Raw genomic sequence first — 23482 nt, 5'->3', positions numbered from 1 at the left:
ACATTCATTAAATCCCATGAACATCATGGAAATATGCAAATGATAGACAACCGAAGTGGAACTGATTCACATCACATCGTTTGATTGGGGGTCTTTTAACAGTCGGACACAATCACAAGAAGAAAAACATTTCGATCAGGCTATGAGTAGCTTTGTTGTCTGCTCCTATACTGTACTGTCAGCCTGCTAACTATATTAATTATTATTTTGGGGAGTTTTTTGGGGTACTTTTACTCAAATGAATAAACCTACGCTGACGATGGCTTCCAGGAATTTACCAGGAATTAAATGACAGCTGAAGCTGGTGCGCAAATCGCAGTGTCATTAGCGCACTGCTTGATAAATTAGCTAGCAAATTGAATTCAATGAAGCAAAAATAATCTAGCTGTTTTAATTTTTTTTTTTTTTTTTACAAATCCTTGACATTACAATTAGAATGTGAATAAGTGTGCGGTAGTTTAGCTATAAACGAACTCTTACAATCGCGGCTAGTGGCGTTCTAGCTAGCGAAGTGCGTTAGCCTAAATTCGAGAGCAGTCCAATGTCAACACATTAACGACGTCCCCTTGGCATTACATCAACAACAATTGGTCGATCGAGGGTGTTGCGAAATGGCAATCTTAAAAAAGTAGTGTTTCTTCACCCAGAGATAACAATTAAGAATTTTTAACTTTGGCCAGTTAGCTAGCTGTTCACTTTTACTTGCTAGATAGGGAGATTTCTCTCTGTCAAGATGCCTGGAATGGTAGCGTTTGGCCGGCGATGGGGAATTGCGAGCGACGATCTGGTCTTCCCCGGCTCATTTGAGCTGTTCGTCAGGGTTCTATGGTAAGTGTTGTTGCCACACAATTAAATTTGTCCTATCAAAAGTGAGCTCGACATTAACGGTACGATATTTAAACGGAGGGATGATTCACAAGTGTTGTCATATAGCACGTGCAGTATTAAAGACTGCTGTCAGTCATTGCTACCTCGATCCCACACTGTAGCAACTAGCAAGGCAGCAGCTGAAGGCCTATTCTCTCTTCTTGGTTTGTATTTATTTTATTAGAAAATTATGAAAGCAAGAAAAACAATGTTATCCTCCTTGCTGTGCCCAACCCACAACCTCACCCTTCCAAAGGTTGCCGCAGTGACCTCTGCTGGTATTGCATAGATTTTTTAAATGATCTAATAAAATCAATATGTACCTCTGCCCTGCCCTACAGGTGGATAGGGACACTGGCACTGTACACTCTCCATGAGGGGAAGTTTGACTGTTCTGGTGGGAGAGTTCTACACAGCTACCTGGTGGTTCTACTCATCCTGTTGGCTTTCATCATCCTGTCTCTATGTGCCATTGTCTACGTCAGCGCTCAAGGTGAATCCGGCACACTTTTACTGTTATGATATGATGAGGAATTTACATGAATTATCCACAGAGTTTAGAATTGGTGTTATATGTCAAATGTTTTGTTGTTGACCATTCATAATAATATATTAAAAATAAACAGGTCTGTTTATCGTAACATATATCGTCAACATGGAACTCATCTCTGATTGCTTTGTTTCCCTAGGGACGATCACTAACCCAGGCCCGCGGCGCTCCATCCCAGTGCTGGTGTACGTGCGGGCGATGCTGTACGTCCCTGAGCTAATTTGGGCCATCCTGGGGGCCATCTGGGTGTCTGATGACAGCCAGGGCTGTCAGCCTGCTGAGGTAGGGGCCGTCATCGCTGCAGTGGTCGCCAGGTGGGTTGGAAGAACTCATTTTTCCCCCCTGAATGTATACTGTGGTATGTTTATGTGTGGTTAAGGCAACACATATAGGCCTACATTCCCCATGAATACACATTGTCAGTTTACATGATGTGAAACATTCTCCTGTCTCCCTCCCTGGCAGTTGGATTCTGCTGCTGTCCACAGGGGTGGGGGTGCTGTTTGTGTTTGACCCGCTAGGCAGCACCCATCCTGGGCCTCAGTCACAGGAGCTGCTGGGAGTAAGGGACCTGGAGAGCAGTCAGGGCTCACAGCTCCTGTCCACTGCCCGCTCCGTGGCTGTCAGGGTGTGGGAGAGCAGGCTGAGGCTCCTCTGCTGCTGCCTGCCTCGGGATGAGAGCCACAGAGCTGCCTTCTCCAGCATAGCTCAGCTTGTCAGTGGATTTTTCTCGGTGAGTAAAGGAAACAGGGTGTGTTCATTTTTGTGTTCATCTTGTGTTCATTTTTTAACTTTGTGTAATTGTAGGATACAGACCTGGTTCCCAGTGACATCGCAGCAGGTTTGGCTCTGCTACACCAGGAGCAGGATAAGATGGAGCAGTGTAGAGATCCAGACGAGGCCCTATCTCACAGCCCCTCATCACCTATCGTAAGTACTGGAGTCAGTCAATTAATCAGTGAGTCTGTCAATCAATCAATCAGTTGCCTTGGTGTGTGTGTTTTCCGTAGGCAGAAGATCTTGAGGCAGAACTGGAGAAGGCAACCCACTGTATGCAATTTGCTGTAGCTGCATATGGCTGGCCCATGTATGTCTACTCCAACCCTCTCACCGGAGCCTGCAGACTCAGCAGGGACTGGTAAGACTGTGGCACCTCTAATTTAATGTGCTCATCCTTAACGATTTTTGAGCTGGAATGTGAAAGTAATTTGTCCTACATATTTGTTAACAGCAATATCAAGAACAGTGGACATCAGTGTATTAAGTAACTACATGAACAAAAACACAAGCACACAAGTACTGTAAACACATACCGTGGCAAGAAAAAGTATGTGAACCCTTTGGAATTACCTGGATTTCTGAATTAATTGGCCATTCAATTTTTATCTGACCTTCATCTGGCACAACAATAGTCAAACACAGTGTGTTTAAACTAATAACACACAAATTATTGTATTTTTCTTGTCTATATTGAATATATAATTTAAACATTCACAGTGTAGGTTGGAAAATGTATGTGAACCCATAGGCTAATGACTTCTCCAAAAGCTAATTGGAGTCAGGAGTCGCTAACCTGGAGTCCAATCAATAAGATGAGATTGGAGATGTTGGTTAGAGCTGCCCTGTTCTATAAAAACAAGAAGCATTGCCGGATGTGAACCATGCCTCGAACAAAAGAGATCTCAGAAGACCTAATATTAAGAATGGTTGACTTGCATAAAGCTGGAAAGGGTTACAAAAGTATCTTTAAAAGCCTTGATGTTCATCAGTCCACAGTAAGACAAATAGTCTGTAAATGGAGAAAGTTCGGCACTGTTGCTACTCTCCCTAGGAGTGGCCGTCCTGCAAAGATGACTGCAAGAGCACAGCGCAGAATGCTCAATGAGGTTAAGAATAATCCTAGAGTGTCAGCTAAAGACTTACAGAAATCTCTGGAACATGCTAACATCTCTATTGACGAGTGTACGGTACGTAAAATACTAAACAAGAATGGTGTTCATGGGAGGACACCACGGAAGAAGCCAGTGCTGTCCAAAAAAAACATTGCTGCACATCTGAAGTTCGCAAAAGAGTACCTGGATGTTCCACAGTGCTACTGGCAAAATATTCTGGAGACAGATGAAACTAGAGTTGAGTTGTTTGTAAGGAACACACAACACAATATGTGGAGAAAAAAAGGCACAGCACACCGACATCAAAACCTCATCCCAACTGTAAAGTTTGGTGGAGGGAGCCTAGACAGCTTGCTATCATCGACCAGAAAAATTAATTCCCATGTTTATCAAAACCTTACATTCTCCTGCAAAATGTCAACTGTCCGCCAATTGAAGCTCAACCAACGTTGGGTGATGCAACAGGACAACGATCCAAAACACACAAGTAAATCAACAACAGATTGGCTTCAACAGAAGAAAATACACCTTCTGGAGTGGCCCAGTCAGAGTCCTAACCTCAACCCAATTGAGATGCTGTGGCATGACCTCGAGAGCAGTTTACACCAGACATCCCAAGAATATAGCTGAACTGAAATAGTTTTGGAAAGACGAATGGTCCAAAATTCCTCCTGACCGTTGTGCAGGTCTGATCTGTTACTACAGAAAACATTTGGTTGAGGTTATTGCTGCAAAGGAGGCTCAACCAGTTATTAAATCTAAAGGTTCACATACTTGTTCTCACCCTGCACTGTGAATGTTTACATGGTGTGTTCAATAAAGCCATGAAAACGTATAATTGTTTGTGTTATTAGTTTAAGCAGACTGTTTGTCTATTGTTGTGACTTAGATGATCAGATCAAATTTTATGACCAATTTATGCAGAAATCCAGTTATTTCCAAAGGGTTCACATACCTTTTATTGCCACTGTATGTACTGTAAACACATATATGCCCATATACTGTATGTTTCAGCTGTAAGACCCAGTCTGCTGAGTATGACATTGTCGGAGGAGACAATATGGGCTGCCATTTCTCCTCCGTCCTCCACAGCACCGGCCTACAGTACAGAGACTTCATCTACGTTAGCTTTCACAACCAGGTACTTCGACTCAGGGCAAATCTCAAGTGAGATCCTATTCCCCCATTAGTGTGCTGCCCGTTGGCCAGTGTTGAATTCTCTAGTTCTGATAAATATAACTCTGTCTGTTCCAGATCTATGAGATTCCGTTCTTTGTGGCTCTGGACCATAAGAGAGCGGCAGTACTGGTGGCTATCAGAGGAACACTGTCACTACGGGTGAGACTTCTCATCACTCTAAACCTCCTGTCTATCCATCTCAATCTTTCACTAGTTAATGTACATTTCTGTGTAGGATTTGCTGACTGACCTGTCTGCAGACTGTGAGAACCTTCCAGTAGAGGGAGTGTCAGGAGCATGCTATGCTCACAAGGTGGGTGGAATAATCACATTACATTTTAGTCAGCTCTCACCCAGAATGACTTACACTTGTGAGTGGGTACATTTTCATACTTTTTCGTACTGGCCCCCGTGGGAATTGAACCCACAACCCTAGTACTGCAAGCGGGGCCACGGGACCAAACTTAACTTCTATTGAGCTTTAATTTCTTAGAATTTCTATCAAATCATAACTCATCTACGAAGGGAGGTATTGGTAGACATGAGCTGGCTGTAACCTCTTATGTTCCACAGGGCATGTCTCAGGCAGCCAGCTACATCTGTAAGAAACTCCTCAACGACGGCATTCTAAACCAGGCTTTCACCATCGCGCCTGTAAGAACCCTCACCTTTCCTCTCTCAGATAAAGTACATTCGTTGTATGTAACCCTAAAATCACCAACTGTGTGTGTTTGTGTTTTTTCAGGAGTACAAGCTAGTCATCACAGGCCACAGTCTTGGAGGGGGTACAGCCTCTCTCCTGGCCATTCTATTACGGAGCTCCTTTCCCACCCTGCAGTGTTATGCCTTCTCTCCACCAGGGGGACTCATGAGGTAACAAGTTCAACACACATCAAAATAATGCATGTTTAGCATTACATCAAGTGTTGATTTAACTTGGTGTAATGTACATAGTATTAGATTGATTTCCCTCTGTGCTCTCTCTGCAGTAAAGCCCTGGCTGATTTCTCCAAGGAGTTTGTAGTGTCTGTGGTGCTGGGGAAGGACTTGGTGCCAAGGTGAGGAGGAGAGGAGCCCCCCTCAACCCATCCCTCTGGTTATGGAGACCCTCTGTGCTCCCATGTTTATCTCAAACAAACTGTGTTTTATTAATGAGTTTCTGTTATGAGTTTCTCACTATTGCACATTATTAGGGGCGGCAGGTAGCCTAGTGGTTAGAGCGTTGGACTAGTAACCGGTTGCAAGATCGAATCTCCGAGCTGACCAGGTAAAAATGTGTCGTTCTGCAGTTGACCCACTGTTCCTAGGCCGTCATTGAAAATAAGAATTTGTTCTTAACTGACTTGCCTAGTTAAATAAAGGTAAAAAAATATATATATAATAATTATACTTGTACACACAGTGGACCAGGATAGGGACTGGGAAACACTTGTTCCTTGTGTGCATGTAATAATAATAATATGGGCCATTTAGCTGATGCTTTTTATGGATGGGTGGCCCCGGAAATCGAACCCACAAGTGCATGCTCTACTGACAGATCTACAGAGGACCATGCTCTGACGGATCTACAGAGGACCAATCTAGAATTGGCTTCCTATTTCGCAACAAAGCCTTCACTCATGCTGCCAAACTTACCCTCGTAAAACTGATTATCCTACCAATCCTTGACTTCAGCGATGTCATTTACAAATTAACCTCCAACACTCTACTCAGCAAATTGGATGCAGTCTATCACAGTGTCATCCGTTTTGTCACCAAAGCCAAAGCCCCATATACTACCCACCACTGTGACCATGCTCTCGTTGGCTGGTCCTCGCTACATATTCGTCGCCAAACCCACTGGCTCCAGGTCATCTATAAGTCTTTGCTAGGTAAAGCTCTTCCTTATAGTCACCATAGCAACACCCACCCGTAGCACTCGCTCCAGCAGGTATATTTCACTGGTCATCCCCAAAGCCAACACCTCCTTTGGCCGCCTTTCCTTCCAGTTCTCTGCTGCCAATGACTGCCAATGACTGGAACGAATTGCAAAAATCTCTGAAGTTGGAGACTTATCTCCCTCACTAACTTTAAGCGTCAGCTGTCAGAGCAGCTTACCGATCACCGCAGCTGTACCCAGCCCATCTGTAAATAGCCCATCCAACCAACTACCTACCTCATCCCCGTTTTTGTTTTTCTGCTCTTTTGCACAGCAGTATTTCTACTTGCACATCCTCATTTGCACTTATATCACTCCAGTGTAAATTGCTAAATGGTAATACTATTTGCCTATTTATTGCCTTACCTCCTTACTTCATTTGCACACACTGTATACAGAATTTTCAATTGTGTTATTGACTGTATGTTTGTTTATCCCATGTCTAACTCTATTGTTTTTGTCGCACTGCTTTGATTTATGTTGGTCAGCTGGCAGTTGTAAATGAGAACTTGTTCTCAACTGGCCTACCTGGTTAAATAAAATGTTTTTAAAAAATGGCCTACTGACTGAGCTGCAGAGGACCATGCTCTACCGACTGAGCTGCAGAGGAAAATGCTCTACCGAGTGTCAGTGTGTCGACTCCAGTGGAGACTAATGATTTCTGAGTCTGAATGTGAAAGGGCTATGGTGTACAATGGAGACGATATATTTAGGATCTGTCCCCTTGTTACAGGCACACAGAAAATGACAGCAACTCCACCGCCCTCTCAAACAATTTTTTGTCTTGAGTTAGCGTTCATGTGCTTGTTCTGTGTTTTGTTGAAAGGCTGCACATATTTCATTTTCCCTCTTTCCATCTCTCAGGTTGAGTTATCCCAACATGGAGGACTTGAAGAGGAGAATACTAAAAATGGTTTCTAATTGCAATAAGCCCAAGGTGAGAACATTATCATTCAAATCCAAAATGAAGTTTATTATGAGTAAAATGATATGGGCAGAATCGTAACTATGGAGAGGGACCTTGATGATTTCTGATGACTTCTTCCTCTTCCTTCTCCTTTTCTCTCTTCCACTCCCTCTCAGTACCGTATCCTGCTCCAGGGCTGTTGGTATGAGTTGTTTGGGGGAGAGCCTGATGACTTCCCTACTGAGATGGACAACAGACGGAAGGAGGAGCTTAACCAACCGCTTTTGGGGGAGGAGTCACTGCTGATTCGCAGCTCATCATCCTATCAAGGCCTGGCTTCCGAGGAGTCACCTGTACACGGCTCCCATCTGCCACTTTACTTACCGGGACGCATACTGCACATTACAGAGGATGGGCCGGCACGGAGGTGTGTATGAGGCACACACACACACACAAAGTTAACTTTTTTTACAACCAGATCTGTATTTAGGATTTTATAGAAGTGTTCAGACACTTTTTGCGATGTCACTTGTTTTTGAGAAACTTACTCCACCCGGTGAGACTTCCTCGTTCTGCAGTATGGGGGCTTGAACAAAACATGAACAAATGCTCCAAAAACACCCAAATACATCATTTTAGAAACGGAAACACTTTCAGTATAGTGATGCGGGTCTTTTAGATGTTGTACACATGAAATTGTGTAATTCCGACTTTTTCTGCAACATTATGTTCCATTTTGTTGCGACTTGAGCGTTACCTCTCCCTCCATTCTCCACGCAGCCTACACAGAGCATGGAACACCTGGATAGGGGAAACTACTCAACTCATACAAAATGGAATATAACGTTACTAATCAAGTTCAGAATTACACCATTTTGGTTGTAAAAAAAAAAAAAGATTAACTTTTCCTTGCATGGAGTCTTTAATGTTATTTTGAAATCATCACTTTGTCTTAATAAATCACTGTTTATTTATTGAAAATAACTTTTCGATCATTTATTTCCCTGAGCCTCCTTTGTTTCTTGAAATGCGCAGGCTGATCGTGTGGGCATTTAGGAAACAAATTTGAAGATACAGTTGAAGTCGGAAGTTACATACACTTAGGTTGGAGTCATTAAAACTTGTTTTTCAACCACTCCACAAATGTCTTGTTAACAAACTACAATTTTGGCAAGTCGGTTAGGACAGCTACTAAGTGCTTGACACAAGTAATTTTTCCAACAATTGTTTACAGACAGATTATTTCACTTATAATTCACTGTATCACAATTCCAGTGGGTCAGAAGTTTACATAGACTAAGTTGACTGTGCCTTTTAAACAGCTTGGAAAATTCCAGAAAATTATGTCTTGACTTTAGAAGCTTCTCATAGGCTAATTGACTTCATTTGAGTCAATTGGAGGTGTACCTGTGGATGTATTTCAACGCCTACCTTCAAACTCAGTGCCTATTTGCTTGACATCATGGGAAAATCAAAATAAATCAGCCAAAACCACAGGGGAAAAAATGGTGGACCTTCACAAGTCTGGTTCATCCTTGAGAGCAATTTCCAAATGCCTGAAGGTACCATGTTCATCTGTACAAACACCATGGGACCAGGGCAGCCGTCATACCGCTCAGGAAGGAGACGCGTTATGTCTTCTAGAGATGAATGTACTTTGGTGCGAAAAGTGCAAATCAATCCCAGAACAACAGCAAAGGACCTTGTGACGATGCTGGAGTAAACGGGTACAAAAGTATCTATAACCACAGTATAACAAGTCCTATATCGACATGACCTGAAAGGCTGCTCAGCAAGGAAGAAGCCACTGCTCCAAAACTGCCATAAAAAAGCCAGACTACGGTTTGCAACTGCACATGGAGACAAAGATCATACTTTTTGGAGAAATTTCCTCTGGTCTGATGAAACAAAACTAGGACTGTTTTGCCATAATGACCATCGTTATGTTTGGAGGACTGGTGCTGCAGGAGGGACTGGTGCACTTCACAAAATAGATGGCATCATGGGGGAGGAAAATGGTGTGGATATATTGAAGCAACATCTCAAGACATCCGTCAGGAAGTTAAAGCTTGTTCGCAAATGGGTCTTCCAAATGGACAATGACCCCAAGCATACTTCCAAAGTTGTGGCAAAACGGCTTAAGGACAACAAAGTCAAGGTATTGGAGTGGCCATCACAAAGCCCTGACCTCAATCCTATAGAAAATTTGTTGGCAGAACTGAAAAAGCGTGTGCGAGCAAGGAGGCCTACAAACCCGACTCGGTTACACCAGCTCTATCAGGAGGAATGGGCTAAAATTCACCCAACTTATTGTGGGAGGCTACCCAAAACGTTTGACCCAAGTTAAACAATTTAAAGGCAATGTTACCAAATACTAATTGAGTGTATGTAAACTCCTGACCCACTGGGAATGTGAGAGAACTGAAATAAATCACTCTATACTATTAATCTGACATTACACATTCTTAAAATAAAGTGGTGATCCGAACTGACCTAAAACAGGGAATTTTTACTTGGATTAAATGTCAGGAATTGTGAAAAACTGAGTTTAAATGTTTTTGGCTAAGGTGTAGGTAAACGTCTGACTTCAACTGTATTTACAAACACAGCCCCGATTGGCTGATAGGATGGTTTCGAGCCTACCCCCTTACCCAGATGAATAGTCATGGTCTATTATAATCAGACCACATTGTGACACACACATTCCAGGATTTTTTTTCAATCAGCTCTTACATAAAAAGGGCATTATCATTTTCACAAAGTTTTTTTGACCTCTGTGTGGAAATATGTAGAAGGAAAAACAACAGGAAAATCATGTTAACTACACTGCCCCTTTAAGTACATTACATCCATGTCTGCCTTTGTCATTGACCAAAGTCCTCCACTTTTTCTTACCCTTCCTTCCTCCTAGGTCCTGTTTTTCCCAGGTGCGTTACCGGGTGGAGTGGTCCAGTGAAACGGTGTTCCGTAGTGTTCTCATCAGTCCCAGGATGATGGCCGACCACATGCCTGACGCTGTGCTCCTGTCACTTCGCAGTCTGACACAGGACAGGCCCTTCAACCTCTGCCCCTCGTCGCTTAGCAACAGCCACCTCAACGTCATCTGATTCACACTGCTACACACACAAACCTGGACAGGACAAGCCTGACTGTCTTTCGCTAGTCTGACCCCATTCTGTCCCCAGTCCTTCTGTTCCAGTCCTGTTTCTTCCTTTCCCTTGTCTATAATCCCCCCAGCTTCTGTCCCTGTTTTGTCGCCACCCCATGAGGGGTTCCTCAACAGCCAAGTCAAAGGGGCAAGACAATTAGACTCATCAATAAAAGGAATGTGCAGGACTGTCTTTCTCACTATGACTTTGGAAAGGGAGTTGCAATTTGATTATTTATTTGTAGTTATCATTTGTTGCCAATTCATTGGTTATTGCTTTCTTCTTTTGAGTAATTCCATGAAAAACTGTCATTGTGTCGTTAACATCAAATGCGCTTTGTGTACATAGTTAGATATAATTGCAGTGTAACTATAATTCCAAAAGTGTACATTCAGATTTCATTTTGACTATTTTTTTAGGTTGCTGGTTTTGAAGAGATTATTTGTTGATTGTTTAAAAGTGGTTTGTCTTTGTCCTGTGCTGAATGTCTGAGATTTGAGGAAGAAATTGTCCTGGACCACAGATCTACGATCAGATTATCCTCCCCCTAACCATTAGGGTGATGAACAATATCTGACCCTGTATAAGTGGTTGGGGAAAACTTCTACCTCAAAGATCAGGGTAAATAGTGCCTATGCATCACATAACAATAAGTCTCACCAATACTCTCGATGCTTGACCAGTGTTCTGTTTTGCTCCATGTATGCAGAATGAGTAGTGCATGAAACAAATAAGTTAATTTGCATGAAAACAACTTCTGGGTGATATGAGGTAACCTAAATTACTCCAGTTTCATAACACATTTTCTGTTAACTTGCTATTTACATATTATTACATCATCAGGTAATTCAACATTGATAACAGAAAGTCACAGTAATGTAGTCGTTTACATCCTGAATTGTGTATTATTTCGTTTGACGACACAAATAAAAGCATGTCATGTTTCTGTAGTTATTTTTGTTTCTGGAGGCAGCTTACATTATTTATCAAACATTTGCAAAGTCCCGAAGCAGCTTTTTTAGACTACCTGTTAAAACAGTACATTGATGAGGCACATTGAATAAAGATGGCCAATTACAGATATGACCAATATTGATGGGAATGAAAACTGGCACAAATTACAAAATGTTTCCCAAATATCAAAAATTATTACATTTTCTCCCCTCAAACCCCAGCCCTCTTTTAGCATGTGACGTCACCATGACCGGAGCCAGTCAACAACACAGAAGCTCATCTGTTGGGAAGTCGGGAAGGTAACTAAGAAGCGGAGCCAAGTAGCAACCGAGATACTTTTCTATTTAGCCCCCTTGTAAGTAAACTGTCCATATGAGAAAGGGACCGCAACTTGTTGAAAGTCGTTCATTGTACTATTGTTTATCTTCTCCGTAGCTAATGGTAACTCGGTGATATTTTAGGGACACTATTTGGTCTCGCTGCACCACATAAATATAATTGGGTTGCTGCTGGCAGGCTTTCTTTCACAATTAGCGTAACGTTTTCCTCGGCTACTGTTAGCCCGCTAGCTGGCGAGAAGAGAGGAGGACAAGAAAATGGAGTTGGACGATGGAGTTCTTTACCAGGACGACTCTGGCAGTTCGGCGATGATGTCTGAACGGGTTTCGGGTCTGGCGAGCTCAATTTACCGAGAGTTTGAACGGTTGATCTGTCAGTACGACGAGGACGTTGTGAAAGAACTCATGCCGCTCGTCGTGGCAGTGTTGGAGAACTTGGACGCGGTGTTCGCGGACAACCAGGAGCACGAAGTCGAGTTGGAGCTTCTGAAAGAGGACAACGAACAACTTGTTACCCAGTATGAACGGGAGAAATCGCTCAGAAAATCTACAGAAGAGGTGGGTTTGAGTCCTCGACTGTCAAAGAGGGAAAATAAGGACAAGTTAGTTGATGGAAAAGCTTTGCATGCTTCCAACTGCTAGACCACTAAAGTTAGCTTTGACAGTTCAAGCACAAGTAATATTCCACAACAAGCAGCACGTACATGCTGTACCCAATACTGTAGCTAGTAAGTTTTCCAATTTGAGATAACTCTCAGCTAGCAGTGCATGTTTCTTAGGAGAACTTGCGAACCGTTTGCTAGCTACATATATACGCTTGTTTGGTAGCTTTAATCCCCTAATATGCTAGCATGCATGCAAACTATGGCAATGTTGGTAGCCTGTAGGCTAACCTTAAAGCTATAGCAGTCTGACGCCAGGATGATAATGTAATCTGGCTGCAACAGCTGATACATATGCCTCATTTAGAACTGTTGCAAATATTATGGCAGGTGACACATTACTGTACTTAAATAATTTACACTATACGAATGCAGCTCCACCCAAAGAGAATGACATGTTTCTCAAATAATGGGTCAGGACGGAGTGGTGGGTCTCGGTTGACTCCTTTTAGGTCACAGCTCCAGATAGCTGTAAGCAGGGTTGCCAGGTCTTGCAAAAATGTGTGCCCAATGACCCCTCAAACGCCTCACATGGCCGGGAAAACTAGGTCAACATTATTTTTCTGCAGCAAAAGACTGGTATCATTTATCCAAGAAACCCTTTTTCGATAATGCTATGAGCGAATTAGGAAGGAATATCGATGTAACGACGTAAGCTAAGAAGCAAAATATAGTTTTCCTTTAAAATAATAATTACAGTGAGTTTAAGAATGTCAGAAGAGAAAATATAATTTGTCCATATTAGATAATTTTCCATCAATGGATGTCGATTAACTTGTTTTGACTTCTATGATTAAGCAATAAGGCCCGAGAAGGTGTGGTATTTGGCCAATAATACCACTGCTGAGGACTGTTCTTAGGACACAGCCCTTAGCCCTGGTATATTGGCCATATACCACAAACCACTGCCTTATTGCTATTATAAACTGGTTACCAACGTAATTAAAACAGTAAAGGTCGTTTTTTGTCATACTCGTGGTACATGGTCTGATATACCATGGCGTTCAACCAATCAGCATTCAGGGCTCAGACTACCCAGTTTATAATTGTAAATAAATCCAGTTTGCATGTACATAACTATAGATACATTCTACAGGAGAGTTTGAGTGATAAAAGTTGGACAGACATAAAAAATGAATCTTTGGCGATTTTCTGGCAATTGTGCTGTTATTATGTGCCAGATGTTAAGACTACAAACTGTTATAAATTGCCTATTTGCGAGTGATGCATTTCAATAGGCATAGGCTGGCTACTGACTAAAATCTGAGGTAATAATTGCAATTCAACTTTGCCGAGCTATATGCAGGTAGCCTATGGCCACTGATATCCCAGTATCTCATTTTAGGGAAAATTGTATTTATTTATTCGTTATTTTACCAGGTAAGTTGACTGAGAACACGTTCTCATTTGCAGCAACGACCTGGGGAATAGTTACAGGGGATGAATGAGCCAATTGTAAACTGGGGGTTATTAGGTGACTGATGGTTTGAGAGCCAGATTGGGAATTTAGCCAGGACACCGGGGTTAACACCCTTACACTTACGATAAGTGCCATGGGATCTTTAATGACCTCAGAGAGTCAGGACATTCGTTTAACGTCCCAGCCTAAAGACGGCACCCTACACAGGGTAGTGTCTGTCCCCAATCACTGCCCTGGGGCATTGGGATATTTTTTTAGACCAGAGGAAAGAGTGCCTCCTACTGGCCCTCCAACACCACTTCCAGCAGCATCTGGTCTCCCATCCAGGAACTGAATGCTTAGCGTCAGAAGCAAGGCAAGGCAGCAGTGGTATGCAGGGTGGTATGCTGCTGGCAACAAACAAAAAAAGTCCACAATGAAACTGTGGAGGATGATATATTTGCGATAGAGCTATGACCATGATTACAATTGATTACTTCCAAATGAATTTAACATAGCCATTAATAATATCATAATAACACAAGGCTACAACAACAAACTGAAGTTATAAGCTATTTATTAAATCTGTTTGCCAGTTCTGATAGGTTACACAAGTGGCACAAATTGATTTTCAATGACTCCAGTGATATTGTAATTTCAACATTATTTATTGTACCAAATTGTAGGCTACAGTAGCCTACAATGGCATATACATTAATAGCCTACTTGATGGCCAACAGATGAAAAACTATCATTCTCCATATTTAATGTCAGTTTTTGTACTTTTTTCCCCATAACAGAAGCATGTAATATAACTTCCATTTCAAATTTTACTCGTGCAGGCCTCAAGACCCAAGAACTGAGCATGCATAAAACCCTATGCTTGATGTGGTTTTTCATAATAAATGTTGACGTTAGAATGCAGTTTATTTATACCACCTCTGAGTGAATTTATCTAAAGCACTCTAGTGCGCCTAAAGTAGTTTTCCAGTGCTTTGTTGCCGTTATATCAGTTCTTACGCTTTAATATGTTTTATGGAAAGAGATTTGGAAATAAGTGTCTCCACAATGACCAATGTAAATAGCCTACCTACAACTGGTAAGAAGTTGCCATGACGTGTGCGAGTGATGCTCTAGCTCTGTGAATCAGTTGTCCGCTGCAGCAGTCTCAACCAGTGCTCTCAACACTCACTCAGTAACAGCCTACCTCACTGCCTGATAGTCAGCAGCATCAGGTTATATTATAAAAATGTTTTTAAGAGAAATGCCATGGCGGCCGCAGTGCAATTTAGAAGTATCCCAAAAACCCGCGACAACGTTTTGAAAGTAGCCCAATTTCGCAAGGGAACCGCATACATGGCAATCCTGGCTGTAAGTATGGCTAGGTTCGAGCTTTCTGGCTAGAGACATTTATCTGGTTGACTTGCTACTCTCTTTCCCTTTCATACACAAACCAAAATCCCACTAATTTACTATGCCCAGTTTTTATACAAGCTTTTTTGTATATCTGAAAGTGGTAATGTGTGAAATCCATGGAAAATGAAGTCACCTATACCCATTCAGACAGAAGATGTTACATTATGTGTAAAAAATAAATAAATAATAAAAATAATATATAGATAAAGAAATGTTTATGACCCCATTTCAAGCAGCCCCTTATTTATCACTTTGTTGCAGGTGTAGCAAGATGGCGCTGAAAGATAGGGCAGCCATTCTTCTTGCTCCATGAACAACTTTGCAGTATTTTTTTTATTTTTTTTGTGTTATTTCTTATATTACTAGCTCAAATGTTTTGTGTTATTACATACAACCGTAAATAACTTTTGGATATCAGAGCGGCGGTAACTCACTAGCATTATGACCAGGAATAGGACTTTCCCGAATTGGATCCTTTGTTTGTACCCCCCAGGGCAATTGAACTTATTCCAGGCTGCTCCAAAACACCGCTGGCGGAGAAGAGGTATTCGTAGTGGACTCCTAGTCCGACTCAGGTGGCGCACACACCACCCACGGCTTCCGAGTATATTACTCGCTAATGTTCAGTCTCTGGATAATAAAGTTGGCAATCTTTGGTCGAGGATATCCTTCCAGAGAGACATCAGTGATTGTAACATATTCTGTTGAGAGCATCCTGTCGGGCTGTATCACCGTCTGGGACGGTAACTGCACCGCCCGCAATCGCAGGGCTCTCCAGAGGGTGGTGCGGTCTGCCCAACGCATCACCTGGGGGCAAACTACCAGCCCTCCAGGACACCTGCAGCACCCGATGTCAGGGGGCAAACTACCAGCCCTCCAGGACACCTGCAGCACCCGATGTCACAGGAATGCCAGAAAGATCATCAAGGACAACAACCACCCGACCAACTGCCTTTTCACCCACGCTACCATCCAGAAGGCAAGGTCAGTACAGGTGCATCAAAGCTGGGACCGAGAGACTGAAAGAAGCAGTTTATCTCAAGGCCATCAGACTGTTAAATAGCCATCACTTGGACCTAAGAGGCTGCTGCCCTATATACATCGACTTGAAATCACTGGCCACTTTAATAATTGGAACACTAGCCACTTTAATAATGTTTACATATTTTGCACTACTCATATGTGTATATACTGTATTATATTCTACTGTATTTTATTCTATGCCGCTTCGACGTTGCTCGTCCAAATATTTATATATTCTTAATTCCATTCCTTTACTTTAAATGTGTGTGTACTGTTGGGAAATTGTTAGATATTACTGCACTGTTGGCGCTAGAAACTCAAGCATTTCGGCTGTTTGAAATGAGGTCATATAAACCTTGCCTTATATATGTTGACGGGTAATATAGTACATCTTCTGTCATTCCCCTTAGGTGGAGCTCCATTTGTATGGTGTAAATTACTGAAGTACAGTAATGTTGTCACAACCATAATATTATGTGTAACCTTGTCATCAGCTGTTGCAGATATGTCATCTGGATGCAACTGAACAGTTGTTTGTTTGTTCTGCCACCAACGCATTATGCAGTCTACCTACCAGACTACTCTCTTTCTGTCCCCCTGTTGCTCTCTCTCTCTTTCCCGGTTCTCTGCCTTTCACCCACTAGGCTATCCATATGTTCTCTATCTATAATCACGCTGTTCTAGAGTGGTTGTATTTCACCCCTCCTAACCCCCCTCTGTGTCGTTGAACTCTCTTTATTCCCATAACTGCTGTTGTGGAAAGTTTGATCCAAAGATTAAGGCAAAGACTATTCAATGATATAATAGAATAATCTTTAACACAAGCAGCTACAAGGGGAGATCTATCTCTGATTTCACAGGGATGAACTCCAGGAAGAAATGGTTACATGTCCCTTATATAGTGGGAGGTGATAATACAATCATATTGTTTACACAACAGTTATTTGAATAAAAGCAGCTCTTCCAGAACACAATGGCTTTGTGTTAGGGTGCAGACTTACCAGGAGTCTATGAAAAGCATAACACAGAACATATCCCTTGAAGTTACAACCGCTCACCCTAAATTCTGCCACCACACAGCCAAAGTGAAAGCTCCTTTCCTCTCCTATAGATGGGTTAATTTACAGGTCAGGTGATCCTTGTTTAGCAGTTGACAGCAGCAATGCTGTATGCTTCACCTGTTTTTAAATGTTTTGCTTTCTCTGAGCATGGTTTAGGAGTCCTCTTTTGTAGTGTTGGTTATGGATTGTGTGTGGTGCTCTGTCCTTCAACTTCATTCACTATTAGTGTTAACTCCGACATTACACCACTTAGACAACATTTGAAGGTCACAGTGTAATGTTCCAAATCTGCGACTTATCTCTCACTTTGTCATGTCACAGCATTCTCTGCCGTTAGCCACCAATACTGAGAGCTCTTGTAGTATACTATGTAGGCCTAGTTTTTATTAGACATGTCATGATTTGCACACTAGGTGGGTCTGGCCAGGGACTGTGTGTCCCTCCAGTCATTTGCTTTGCACTGATCTTGACGTTCTCCTCAGAGCTGCAGTTCATTGGCATGTGGATCTCGCGAATTACAACAAGAATCGAGATGGTTCGTAAGTAGTTAATAAACGGGTAAATTACTTCACAAGCATTTTATAAACAAATAGAAAAAGCATGAGTCCAATGTTAAATTATTTACCAGTGTGATGCCTAGGTGTTTACTTCGAGGTTGAAAACTGTCTGCTTAATTTGCTTTACATACAGGCCTGGCTAACTCAGTCATGTTGTTCGTTAGGCTCTAAAAAAAACATTCACGTTCGCAGGACTGTAAAAATCCAGCTGCTAGGCTGTAAGTAGAGACATGATGGTTCTCAGTTAGTGAGCAACACTGCAGATGAACACCCCGGTCACAAGTACTTTTACAACCCATTTAATACTATTGGGACTCAAGCAACAGACCGACCCAAACAGTCTAAGTAAGTCCAGTGTAGCACTGATCTCTCCCAGAGCTGAAACCACAGGAACTCTTCGAGATGGACTGTTACTCTTCACTACAGACGGAGAGAGGAAGAGAGCAGGGCCAGGCAGGAAATTCCTGGGAACACGAGACTTCCTGAGTTCCTCTCTCCGGCCAGGATACTCCTGGGACACATTCCTCCAGACATCCTGAGGTCATGGACCGTTTCAGGATGATGATGTCAGAGGGTTATGTCATTTGTCAGACCCACAGCACACTCATGCCTTTTCCACCATATCCTAGTTGTCAATTCACAGCGGTTATCAGGAACGACTAAAAAAGCATGTAATTGAATTGGGGCTGGAAAACTGAGGTCGGGGCGAGTTTGCACTTACCTGAAGTGAACTTTCCAGAAGCTGTCCTTGTGTGACGAATAGTTCCAATTTTTTTTTTTGAATTTTACTCCCCAATTTCGTAGTATCCAATTATTAGTAGTTAATGTCTCATCGCTACAACTCCCGTACGCGCTCGGGAGAGACGAAGGTCGAAAGTCATGCGTCCTCCGAAACACAACCCAACCAAGCCGCACTGCTTCTTAACACATTGCGCATCCAACCCGGAAGCCAGCCGCACCAATGTGTCAGAGGAAACACTGTGCACCTGGCGACCTTGGTTAGCGCGCACTGCGCCCGACCCGCCATGGGAGTCGCTGGTGAGCGATGAGACAAGGACATCCCTACTGACCAAGCCCTCCCTAACCCGGACAACGCTAGGCCAATTGTGCGTCGCCCCACGGACCTCCCAGTGGCGGCCGGCTGCGAACCCAGAGTCTCTGGTGGCACAGCTGGCGCTGCGATGCAGTGCCCTAGACCACTGCGCCACCTGGGAGGGTACAAAAAGGTTTTTATAGACGTGTCAAACCCAGGCTCTAGTCCAGCTGTGTCAGTTTCTCACAGGTTTATAGACATGTCAAACTAGGGCTGGGCGATATGACAAATTATTACGATATACACTACCATTCAAAGGTTTGGGGTCACTTAGAAGTGTCCTTTTTTTGAAAGAAAATCACTTTGTCAGTTTAAAATAACATCAAATTGATTAGAAATACAGTGTAGACAATGTTAATGTTGTAAATGACTATTGTAGCTGGAAACGGCAGATAAAATAATTTAAAAAATGAATATCTACATAGGCATACAGAGTCCCATTATCAGCAACCTTCACTCATGCCTTCCAATGGCATGTTGTGTTAGCTAATCCAAGTTTATAATTTTAAAAGGCTAATTGATCATTAGAAAATTGCAAACGGGTTATGTTAGCACAGCTGAAAACTGTTGTTTTGATTAAAGAAGCAATCAAACTGGCCGCCTTTAGACTGGTTGAGTATCTGGAGCATCAGCATTTGTGGGCTCGATTACAGGCTCAAAATGGCCAGAAACAAAGCAATTTCTTCTGAAACTTGTCAGTCTATTCTTGTTCTGAGAAATGAAGGCTATTCCATGCAAGAAATTGCCAAGAAACTGAAGATCTTGTACAACGCTGTGTACTACTCCCTTCACAGAACAGCACCAACTGGCCCTAACCAGAATAGAAAGAGTGGGAGTCCCGGTGCACAACTGAGCAAGAGGACAATTACATTAGAGTGTAGTTTGAGAAACAGACGCCTCACAAGTCCTCAACTGGCAGCTTCATTAAATAGTACCCGCAAAACACCAGTCTCAACGTCAACAGTGAAGAGGCGACTCCGGGATGCTGGCCTTCTAGGCAGAGTTCCTCTGTCCAGTGTCTTTCTTTTGCCCATCTTAATCCTTAATTTTTATTGGCGAGTCTGAGATATGGCTTTTTCTTTGCAACTCTGCCTAGAAGGCCAGCATCCTGTTGTCGCCTCTTCACTGTTGACGTTGAGACGTTGAGATAATTTTGCACGCCCAATTTTTCAGTTTTTGATTTGTTAAAAAAGTTTGAAATATCCAATAAATGTCGTTCCACTTCATGATTGTGTCCCACTTGTTGTTGATTCTTCACAAAAAAATACAGTTTTATATCTTTATGTTTGAAGCCTGAAATGTGGCAAAAGGTCGCAAAGTTCAAGGGGGCCGAATACTTTCGCAAGGCACTGTATATATATCACACACACCCGTTCAAAAGTTTGGGGTCACTTAGAAATTTCCTTTTTGCAAGAAAAGCACTTTTTTTTGTCCATTATCACGATATTATTCTAATAATGTTTAAAAGGTGCATATCTGCTTCAGACTCAAGAATGCCTGAACAATCCAAAGGCTTCAGTGTTTCTTATTGTCAGAAGTAGAACTCACAAATAACATTTTAACTCTACATTTAAAAATAAATATGTAAACCCTTAAGATATAATAATGCATATCGACTTGCACTAACTGTTAGCCTAATGGCACATCAGTTTATGTTGGGTTGTTGTCTTATAAGTTGCAAGAAAGACAAGTCTGTCTACGGTCCCTATGGCAGGTCACTATGTTGCCACCTGTGCTAAAAACACGCTCTGAGGTGGATCTTTTTTTGGGGTGGATCTTCCACCAGTCCAGTGGATTGGTTTCACTGTCGGCATCAGGAGACTGAAGGTAGCAGCTGAGTTCCTTTTCTACCAGCTGGATTTCAGTAAGACCTGTGGTGGTGGTGGAGCATGGCTTTTTGAAAAAACGTTCTCTTTAGCTGGCATTTGTGGTGAAGCAGCAGCAGCAATGTCTCCCTGTGCTGGGCTTGGGTTTTCATGTCCCTCATTCACCATCTCTGAGACAGCTCTTGCTTTTATGTGGCCCATCTTCTCCTCTGATGTAATGTGTTTTCAACCGAGGGTCGACCAACGAGGCTATGTCCAGGAGGTCATCTGTGGCTAGATCATCATATTTTTAATTTGTTTTGATGGTTTGGGTGAGCCCTGTTTCATGATCTTTGTATTGAACAGGTATAGTACTGGCTTCAGGTAAGACGCACTGACATAAGACTCACCAGGTGGAGCATCTGTGAATTCTAGGAGTGGGGTCAATGCCTTGTTTATGGACTCAAGAACATCTATATCTGTATAGGTGGGAGCTCAGTGCCGGGTCTTGTCACTGGACAAGACCTGTGAAATGTCTTTCTCCTGCTCCAGTACTCTTTGCACCATCTTTTGATGTGAGCCCCACCTGGTAGGCGACTCCGTCACAAACTTGTGCTGGGGTCAGTTGTGTTCTTTTTGATCAACTGCCAGGTCTCTTCTTTTTCCACGAATAGGAAAAGGCACCTACCACTTTCTTGCTCGATTGCTCGATGCACCCGTTTTGTCTCTACCCACTCTCTGTAAGAGATCAATACATTTTAATAAAATGTTAAAATCACAATAATCCCTTTAGTTATGTACAAATGTAATACTTAATCAGTTGATGGGGGGGGGGGGAAAGCACATTTAATTTATTATATCCAATCACGTCAATATACACAATTGACAAGGTTACTTACCAATGGCCAAGTGCAGACGATGTCCAAAACATTGCAGTCGGGTTGATTTGAGCGGCCTTCACAATGTTCGCACCATTATCCGTTGTAATGCAGACCTGTCTGTCTTGACTGGGTCCCCAGAAGGCGTGAGCGTCAATGAGCCCCTCTGCTATAGCTTCACCCGGGAAAGTATGATGTTTGAAGGCATTTATTACGAAGATTCCACTCTGTCAATATAGTGGATAGTGAAGCTAATTTAAGGCTCTGATGTGTGACTAGACCACAGATCGGTAGTAGTAGCAACATACATAAAATCTGTCTTGAGCTGTTCCTCAACCTTTTCCATACACTCAGCGTAGAGTTTAGGCAATGCGATGTGAGAGAAATGTTTGCGGCCAGGGAGCACGTACCTGGGGTCAATTAAATTGATAAACCACTTTAAACCTTCATTTCTGACTGTGTTAATTGGTAGCATGTCTTCAGCAATGCAATGCATACTAGCGTTTGTGATGTCCTTGTGTCTTTTCAATGTTTGCTCATAGGGTATAAACGCTGTCAGTGTTGACTGCTTCGGGCGAACATCCCGAGATTAGCTGGTGCTTGAGGGGCGTTTATCAATACCGTGGCTCAAACTTTCTGCATGTTCCAAGGAGTGATTTTGCTTCAGATGGTGACAAAAGTTTGTCGTATTACCAGACTACGTAGCCACCTGTCTACGGCATACTTTGCACCGAACATTGTTCTGCTCTTTGTCGGACTTCAAAAAGCCAAACCACTTCCAAATAACTGAAACAGTTGGACCCTTTTTTTAATCAATAATGTCTTAGAGGGAAGCTGCTTCTTCTCCATGGCTATTACTGCCACTGTTTTTGCCTAAATCAATCATTTTTCGTGGTTAATAGTGGCTACTCCATCACTCGAGGTGCTAAGTGGTTTTTCGTGGCCGTATACCTCTCCACGTGCATATTGTCACTTTTCCGCACTTTCCTGCTACATCACGTAGGTGAAATTAACTGCGGTACCTAATTATTCTATATCGATATTGTCGAAATGAATGTAGACGTTTTTATATGGTTGAGGGAAGTAATTACCTCTTGATATTGATTTATCGCCCAGCCCTACGTCAAACCCAGGCTCTAGTCCAGCTGTCAGTTTCTGTCACTGTACTGAAACAAACCCCCACAGTCGCTCAGCCCCTACTTTGCTGTAGTTAGCTGATGAGAGCTTGAACAGAGCAGAACCCTCCCTAAACTATGGGCCTGTTAAAGGCAGGAGCTGTTACTGTCTTGCATCTGTACCCAGGATGAGTAGGAGCAGTCAGGACTGACACACACACCACATACAGAGAGTCAGGACTACCAACGTGGCTCTCTGGATTAGACCTACATTTCTGCTGTTTCAATTAACCTACTTGTGTAACGACCAGGTATTGAACCCAATTCATCAGTTTTAATTAAGTTAGCCCCGCAGTTGAATTTCACAGCCTAAACCATTCATATTGTTTGTTGATTTGAACAATGATCGGGATGTTTGATGTTGAGCCAGTTCTGATTTCATATTATAGTCAATTGGGATTTGAGCAAAAAATATAACAGGCTTTGATTGAATACCCCCTGGCTGTTATTGACTTGTTGAAAGTGAAAAGGTCTTTGTGTTCCTGTTCACATGATGTTTGTTCTTATAATGTTGTCTCACTGGAAGTTCACAAACGCTCTGACAGATCGTGCTGTGACCTGCTCCAACCCCAGACACATTAATGCACGCACAATACACACACACTTGACCCTCAAACCAAGGAACACATTTATAACACAATATTTTAAGTTGATTGCAT

The 23482-nt window shown here is 42.5% G+C and overlaps 2 protein-coding genes across 3 annotated transcripts in view; both read left to right on the top strand.

The window, feature by feature from the left end:
* The first annotated feature begins 90 nt into the window (after positions 1 to 90).
* LOC139381551 (diacylglycerol lipase-beta-like) lies at positions 91 to 11416 on the top strand. Its single transcript, XM_071125185.1, has 15 exons — positions 91 to 828; positions 1209 to 1360; positions 1557 to 1731; positions 1883 to 2150; positions 2225 to 2347; positions 2428 to 2555; positions 4324 to 4450; positions 4564 to 4647; positions 4724 to 4801; positions 5062 to 5142; positions 5234 to 5361; positions 5478 to 5546; positions 7271 to 7343; positions 7490 to 7740; positions 10225 to 11416. Exons 1-15 carry the CDS (start codon positions 734 to 736, stop codon positions 10418 to 10420), a joined length of 2028 nt encoding a protein of 675 aa, XP_070981286.1. The 5' UTR covers positions 91 to 733; the 3' UTR covers positions 10421 to 11416.
* Positions 11417 to 11687: 271 nt separating this feature from the next.
* LOC139381111 (C-Jun-amino-terminal kinase-interacting protein 4-like) overlaps positions 11688 to 23482 on the top strand; it is a 51817-nt gene continuing 40022 nt past the window's right edge. For both annotated transcript variants that reach the window (XM_071124398.1, XM_071124397.1), the window contains exon 1: positions 11688 to 12312. In XM_071124398.1, coding sequence (XP_070980499.1) covers positions 12013 to 12312 — 300 coding nt within the window. In that variant the 5' untranslated portion in view covers positions 11688 to 12012. The remainder of the gene's footprint in view (positions 12313 to 23482) is intronic.

This window comes from Oncorhynchus clarkii, chromosome 23, assembly GCF_045791955.1.
Source record: "Oncorhynchus clarkii lewisi isolate Uvic-CL-2024 chromosome 23, UVic_Ocla_1.0, whole genome shotgun sequence".
NCBI lineage: Eukaryota > Metazoa > Chordata > Actinopteri > Salmoniformes > Salmonidae > Oncorhynchus > Oncorhynchus clarkii.
The sequence above is the reverse complement of the archived record's forward strand: the minus strand, read 5'-3'. Positions and strand labels throughout refer to the sequence as shown.